General features: G+C 41.4%; 1 protein-coding gene across 1 annotated transcript in view; it reads right to left on the reverse strand.

The window, feature by feature from the left end:
• LOC110738182 (DNA polymerase-like) overlaps window positions 1-6,945 on the reverse strand; it is an 8,445-nt gene extending 1,500 nt beyond the window's left edge. The window contains exon 1 of the mRNA XM_021918556.1: window positions 1-6,945. This exon is cut by the window's left edge and continues 1,500 nt beyond it. Coding sequence (XP_021774248.1) covers window positions 1,164-3,656 — 2,493 coding nt within the window. The 5' untranslated portion in view covers window positions 3,657-6,945 and the 3' untranslated portion in view covers window positions 1-1,163.
• Between the last annotated feature and the right edge of the window lie 1,086 nt (window positions 6,946-8,031).

Genomic DNA, 8,031 nt, shown 5'->3' on the forward strand with positions numbered 1-8,031 from the left:
GAATACAGAAAGATAAGATCAACACTGAATGCTTTCTATTATAGAAGTTGCGCCTAATGCTTAACTAACTATTAGCAACTATATTAGATAAAGAGTGAATCTGTACATTACTATATGCTAGTAAGCACTTTATTAGGGTTAGGGTATGAAGGGGAAGCACATAACTAATAGGGTTCAGGCTTATACGATGAATCTTATCCCCCGAAGCCCCTATCGCCTGCCTGGAATTCCTTACTTTACTCTTTCACTAGAGGCCTAAAATAAAGCCTTTTTTTCTAAACTTGTGTTAGGCCTACCTATATCAGACAGCTTTCATTGGCTGGCCTTTTTACAAAATAGAAATTCCCTTCTATAATTAGATAACTGTATAAAGAAGACATAAAATGCTGGCTAGATGACTAAGGAAAGTAATAGATGTCCTTGTTTCTACCCTTCCCTGACTCGACGGCATCAAACACATAGTTCTTATCCAACAACGAAAACAGGCTGGCTAACGATGAGAGGAAAACAACAAAAAGAACTACCGCTAACAGGACAACTAACTCGCTTCACTAAGGGCAAGGAGCTAAAACCACTCAATTCTTTTCTTTGTGAAATTAAGGAGAGCAGCCAGCTGCAAGGAGTATTGAATCAATCAGGTACTGTCTACTGTCTTTAGCTTCACTGTCTTTAACTACACTATCTCCGGCCGGCCGGGCAGGATTGAATTAATCAGGTAGTTTTTCTATCTCTTTGCATTACTTCTTCTCCTAGTCTTATTCCAACCTGAGAGTTTCACGGATGCTAGACGATATCCTTGGGGACATCGCCTAGTAGTAAGGCGGGATATCCACCCGGACATCCCTTACCGAAGGAAGCAACTGGAAAGAAAGAAGCTGTTAGCTAGATGGAGTAGTCTTACTTAGCAGCACAGTCTTTAACAGCTTATGCCTAAGGCTCAAAGGCTTTAGCAGCAAGCTGTTTAGTAGCTGGAGTATGCTTACTAGCTTTAGCAACGGGTTTAAGACAGATATGGCTTATTTAACAGCTGGTCTTACTAGCTTTACTGCTTAGTCTAATAGCTTATGCTTCTAACTACACTATCTCCGGACAGGCTAAGCTCCTTCTGGCCAGACAGTATGGTTTTATTAAACTAGCGTGGGTTAACGAAGTGTACTCTTAAGCTACGTATCTGGTTTCTTAGAATCTGTCTTAGTTACATCGCTTTCTTCTTTATCTAATTGAGTGCTTTCTTCAGTAAGAGTAGTCTCTATATTAATACCCAAATATTCAATCTTTTTTATCTCTTCTACTATCACACCATCCATTCTCTTTTCACTCTCTCTTTCCTTCTGAGACAACTTCTCATTAAGAAGAGTATTCGTTGTCTGCAGTTTCATTAGCTTTTTAAAAAGTGATTTGGCTACCCCACACATATCATTGACTTCAATGGGTAAAGTCTCTCCATCAGGTTGAGTAATCCTCTTACTGTTCAGTTTAATCCCCAAACTGTAATCATATTCTTTAACACCGACAGTCTGGTTGTCCCAATCAATCCCGAATTCATTTTTGATTTGGACTTTCATCCTACGAGAAGGGTTAGCGAGCTGTTCTCTGAACCAAGAAATATCCACCAGGTGTTTTGCTGGTCCTTTGAACTTAATTACATTTGTGTCTTCTTCGGAAATATAGCCATATGCTTTTGGCGCCAAAAAGTATCCTTCTTTGATTTTATCTTCTAATTTAAACAACCCTAAGACTTTGGAAGATATTAAGCCCTCTGGAAGAGGATTGGCAAGAACGATAGAGTCTGTGTCTGTGTAGTAGCAGTCATCCCTTGATATAAATGGGTGCATGTAGATCCTAGCGCATGCAGTGATTGCGGCGGAAAGTTGAACTGCGGAGTTCTTAGGCTGAGCCCAATGAATGTTATCATCAGCCGTAACAGTATGATAGGATACCATGTATAGGTTTTCTATAATCGGATGAAAACCAATGAAGGAATCTTGTTTCATCAAAAAGTGATAGCGCTCGCTATCGCATAACTCCGTTTTAGTGCTATTTGGGTTGATACCAAATCTTCCATAGAGCGAATTCATAAGGATTTTATAAACAAATGACAAAGCTTCATTTCCATCTTTCTTTGCCTGTAATCGACTATCGAAGTGAGAATTCACATATTCTATGAAAGGGCTTTCCTTCTTCTCGAAGAGGTACCCACTGACTGGAATCACAGTGTAGCCTATGTCTCTTGCATACTTTAACTCCTCGCTATAGTATACACCAACAAAATCACCCGTGGGGAAGAGAAGTGTACCATCTTTTCCCCGAACGGGGAGAAAAGGTTTTTTGACTGAAGAAGGGCATGACACAAAAGCCTCTATAAATCCAAATAGGCTATCTATGTCCTTATCAACCAGATTACCATCCCAGACTGGCTTACCTCCTGGCATGGGACATTTTTTCATAATGAACGGATAGAGTGAGTTCACATCATAGTAGAATAGGTTTCTACCCAATTTCTTGTAAGCGTCTGTATGACCTCCATAGTATCCACGACGAATGAAGGTATCTTCATTCCGATTAGGGATGTGGATGGGGAATGATTGATCATCGTAAAACTGCTTGCGAAAGATTTTCAGAGCCATAGCTGAACAAGTGAGCACGCTCACAATGTCCACCTTGTAGTGTGTCCAATACAACCTTTGGGCATTTTGCATTACACCCCCAAGAAGACGTATGTCTTGCTCCATATACATTAACACGCTAGCTCTCATCTTACCCAAATTTTCGACTGTCACTTTTTTATGATCAAAAGAACCCTTACTACCAAGACCAGGGCATAGACTCTTAGCAAGGCTATCTAGCTTTCCTGGAAGGAGATGCAGAGAGTCACGAAAGCTAAAGATTCTTTTATTACCCGCGTATACTGCTAATTCATAAATTCTATTATTCCTCATAAGAGGTTTTAGCCTAAAATTGGAATGATGTAACGCTAGGTGCTTCAGGATAAAAATCCCATCGAATCGTGAGAAGTTGTGGAAGTACACGGTTTGTATTGCTGGGTTTTGTTTAATAATTGAAATAATCCTATGTATAAAGTCGCTAAGTAACTTAGAGCTCCTTGCTTGAAAGCTTTTGAAGACTTCTGAAGTGTAATCCTCGCTGAAGTATGAATCGATTCGACTATTGTTTTTGATGTTATCACCAGGATGAACCATCATAACACCGGCAGCATACGGTTGGTGAATTTCATCAAGTAAAAGAGTCTCAGTGTCGGCAACCAAGAACGGGTTTAACTCCTTAGAATTGCATTTAACAGGAGTTATACTGCTGTAATATGTTTTCTTACGATTTCTTATCTTTTTAGGTGTAATCGTTGGCAAAGAACCGACCTCTACTTGATTACGAAGGGCCTCCTCCAGTTGTTTAGTTCTGTCATCAGAAGAAACGGATAGAATTTCTATCTTTTTACCCGCCTCCGTGTAGAAGCGAATCCCGACTCTAGGCACTAGTTCCCCCACGTATGACTCACCTTTATATAAAATACGACTATAAATATGACCTAAAACCTCACCCTTTGGTAAAGGTGTCCCATCACCCAAAGTCAATGGTATAGCCTTTCCTTCTACAAATGATAATAAATCCTCCTTGCTCTCTCTCCTACGCTCTTCCATAGCTCCCTTGCTTCCTGGAACTACAGGAAGATATAACTAGGAAGAGAAGACGATAAGACAATAGATGAAAGGTCTGCGTCTGCTCTAGTTCCTAGGTAAGAATACCACTATTATCTGTTAGATCTAGCCTTCTCTTTCCTTAAGCTTAACATAAGCGATTACATACCAAAAGCTTCGCTTAAGCGACTACGTTCCTTAAGGTTAAGCTACTACATATCCCCGGAAAAGACAAAGAAAAGGGTCTCCAAATGCTGACAATACCACTGCTACAACCACTGCTGCTCCTTCGTTGAACGAAACTGCTACGGTGAATGCCGCTGTTCCAGCCGTGAAACATGAAGACCGCTACTATTATCACTCCTCAGGGATAGAACTATTGCAGAAGAGACTTGATCAAATCGAGGGTGAGTTTGCTGAGTTCGAACGCCAAGTGTGCTGGCGCGAAGAGCGGGGCATGCCAACAGAGCCAGTCATAGAACGGATCCTGGATCTCGAGAAGGAACAAGAACAGCTCATCCAGCAAGTGAGAAGAGAGGAAGAGCGCTTGAGAAGGGAGGAGTTGCTAAACGAAGATGCTTCCTCCATATTGTTATGGTACCATAACACCCAATTGTTTTCTTTAAGCTTATGACCGTCTATAAATGAATCCTTCTTCAAAAATATGTTCTATTTATTGTCATCGCAGATCAAGGTTATCGTGCTTTTAGGGTTAATTCCAAACCTTCCGTACAGCGAATTCAAAAGGTTCTTAGGCAAGGGCGTCATTTCCTTCCTTCTTAGCCTTTAATCTTCTATTATATATAAAGAGTGCTAACATAGTCCTTGAACGGGCTTTCCTTCTTCTGGAAGAGGTAGCCTGAGAGCGGGATCACAGTGTAGCCTATGTCTCTTGCATACTTTAACTCCTCACTATAGTAGACACCAATAAAAGACCCCCCTTTTTTTTCCCGAAAGGGAAGGAAGGGTCTCTTTATAGTCTCGGGGCATTCCACATATGCCTCAATAAAGCCAAAGAGGCTATCTAAGTCCTTATCACCCAGATTTCCATGCCACTCAGGCTCACCTCCAGGCATCGGAAAATCATGCATTACATAAGGAGCAAGAAAACGGCTTTAGTGACTAACTAAAACGGCTTTCGCGTCACCCGGTGCTTGTTGGGAGTTAACGTCGTAGTACTTCATACGAAAGATGGTTAGAGCCACTGAAGAAAGAGTTACCTTGCATTCTATGTCGATCTTGTAGTTCTTCCAATATAACTCTTGGGCTTTTTGCACTACCTCACCAAAAATGTCATTTTTCATATATTCGATATACTCTTTTTTCTTAATAAGAAAATTTTCAAGGCTTACCTCGTCATAGGCGATAGAGCCTTTCCCGCCAATTCCCTTGCATAGATTCTTAGCTAGGACATGCAGCTTGCCAGGGAGTAGATGCAAGGAGTCTCTCCTGCGGAATAAGAGTCTATTACCTGTATAGACGGCTATCTCGTAGATTTTTTCCTCACCAGAGGTTTTAGCCTAAAATTGGAATGATGTAACGCTAGGTGCTTCACCAAGAAAATTCCATCGAATCGTGAGAAGTTATGGAAGTATACAGTTTGAATCGAAGGATTCTGCTTAATAATTGAAATTAACCTATAGACAAAGTGCGTAAGTAACTTATCCTTTCTTCAAAGCTTTTGAAGACTTTAGAAGTGTAATCCTCGCTGTAGTAGGTATAAATTCGACCTTTATCGATCACCACACCGGGACGAACCAGCAAGACACCTGCAGCATAAGGAAAATGAACTTTGGTCACATCCTCCTCACCGGTCTCGGGATCGGGAGTGGACTTGACATCTATTAGTATAGTCTCGGTATCGGCAACCAGGAAGGGTTTCAGCCTAGTTGAACCAGATTTCAGTGCTGTGATATGGGTTGGATAATTACGCTTCCGATATCGGAGAACTTTTGCCTTTCTTGGCTTGATATCCGTTAATATCGAACCTTTAAGAATTCGATAAGGATCTTTTCCCTAACCTCGGCAGAGAGGTACTGCGCCTCCTTTAATTTAGTCTCCAAAAAGACTCGGATTGTGACTCCAATAACCAAATATCCTTCGTATTTTTCGATCAAATCGATTATTCGTTCATTTAAAAGAGCATATATCTCACTCTTTGGAATTCACTTTCCATCTTCATAAGTTAAGTCAAGGCGATAGCACGACCAGCCGCAAAGGTGGTAGGTGTCCCGCCGGAGGTAAACATTGTAAATAAAACATTGAACTTAGCGTAATTCGAACCCGATAAGTAAGGGTAAGCACCCCGGAGTAAGAGATCCATGATAGCCAGACTGAGTTGATCAAAATCGCTAAAAGCGAAGTATGGCTCTTTGAAGGTATGAGAGGCTATGATTAGCCCTGGATGGGGGTGTTGGCATTTAGATCGGTCAACCCGGGAAATCATATGATTCAATAAGACGGAAGCTTCTTTTTGTCTGCTTTCCGCCGTTGTTGAATAAGCTCTGTTGATAAAATATCTCATTAATGGTGTAAACAATACTTTCCAGTGAGCTTTCTCTCAAAGCTCTCCCACCTTTCTTGATGGGCATTCCAACAAAGATTCTCGCCGCATACAGAATGACAATAGCCATAGTAGTGCTGTTTAAAACGCGAGACGTTAGCATTCCAGACTTTAAGTCTTCGTTTGTCATTTCTAATGTCCTCCGGTACCTCCAGACTAAAGAACTTGTCTAGCCTTTGGCTAGAGATTACACTCTGACAGACATCCTTTTCTGTCAAAGAATTATCCTCACCCGCACTTTCTCTATAGGGATTGAAATAAGATTCATCCAAATCATATTTCTGTATCTTTTCTCCTGACCGGGTCAAATATGTGAAAACCTTCTCAGTAGAATAGTAAACTCCTCATCTAAGTCAATAGAAGGGGCAGATGCTTTCTCTCTTCACGAGTCGTCTGGCTCTAGACTGACCCACCTTTTCCTACCCCCGAGCCGGCTACTGCTTTATCAAATCATTCCTTTTCGCGCACTACTTCACTTAACGGGCTATGCTACCTTGTGATTCTAGGAAGTCGGGGATTCCCTTTGCTATTTATTCTTCCTGTTCTTCGGGTCTCATCTGAACGGCTCGATGCCTATTTAGTTACTTTCTTTGTTTGGATTCCAGAATAGAACTACAGATCTTATCTTGGCCCCCTCCATTCGACCTTGTAAAAGGTCTCAATGGGGCCCTGCTCACAGCTCTCCATCTTATGCATCAAAAGGTTCAAGTAATCCATATTCTTCTTCCCCCCCCCTTGAAAGAACATCGGTAAGTTTGCATTAGTTCAGCCGGAGTAAAGGAACCAAGTACGAATGCTTTCAGTAGTTCTCCTAGGTTAGAAGGGGAAGGTGTTCGGGATAAGAGAAGCAGGAAGGTGCTAGAGAAAAGACCTCGAGAACGCCTACTTACTTGAGATCCAAGTCCTATTATTACCAGATCTTTCTTCTATTAAGGCAATGTAATTGAATATCACGTTTAGAGAATCTGATGAGGAATGGCCAATAGATGTATCTGAAGACGCAGTCTAAGGCTGACAAAAGCCCTTACTTTTTTTTTAAGTAAGCAAGTAGTAACTACCTTAGGATCAAATGCTCTTTTTCTTTCTTTTGTCTTGGATTGCCATTGTATATATACTCGAAAATGCGAGCTTTCTATCTCACTTCTTTGCTAGCTTGCAACTGCTCTTCTTACTAGCACTGAAACTCACTCGGCTGTCTAGCGCCTTGCCTCGATTCAAGCCTCGTTCTTCCTTCTCGGGCCTGAGATTCTAAAGGAAAGGAGTTTCCGGTACCAGCAAGAAAACGGCTTTAGTGACTAACTAAAACGGCTTTCGCGTCACCCGGTGCTTGTTCAAGGCTGTGGTGAGGCTCCTTTTTATTTCACAAAATATACTCTTCCACTTCTATATACTATATACACTGTGTTCGACTGAACCCGTTCTCGTTTTGGCTCTGCGTTCATGAAATTCAAAGACCAACAACAGAAAGCAAATTCTTCGATCTAAATTTAAGGTAGTTTCTACTTGCTTACTTGTTAGAGTAAGGCGTATGGAATTGATTCATCTCTAGTACTGAGGGAAGGGGAATCCAGCAAGGTTTTGGCTCGCAATAAAGCTAGGGTCCTGATCGAGCAACTAGTAGTCCTATCTATCCACCTCTCCAGACACAATATCTTGAGTACCTATGATGGTGACCACATCGGCTGGCATGTGATGTTTGGACATAGAATCGAGTCCTTGTGAATGGGCAGAGCCAGGTGCTCTTATTTTACGACGGTAAGGACGATTGCTTCCATTACTGACCAGAAAGACACCAAATTCTCCTTTAGGTGCTTC

Source organism: Chenopodium quinoa, unplaced genomic scaffold, assembly GCF_001683475.1.
Source record: "Chenopodium quinoa cultivar QQ74 unplaced genomic scaffold, ASM168347v1, whole genome shotgun sequence".
NCBI classification, from domain to species: domain Eukaryota; kingdom Viridiplantae; phylum Streptophyta; class Magnoliopsida; order Caryophyllales; family Amaranthaceae; genus Chenopodium; species Chenopodium quinoa.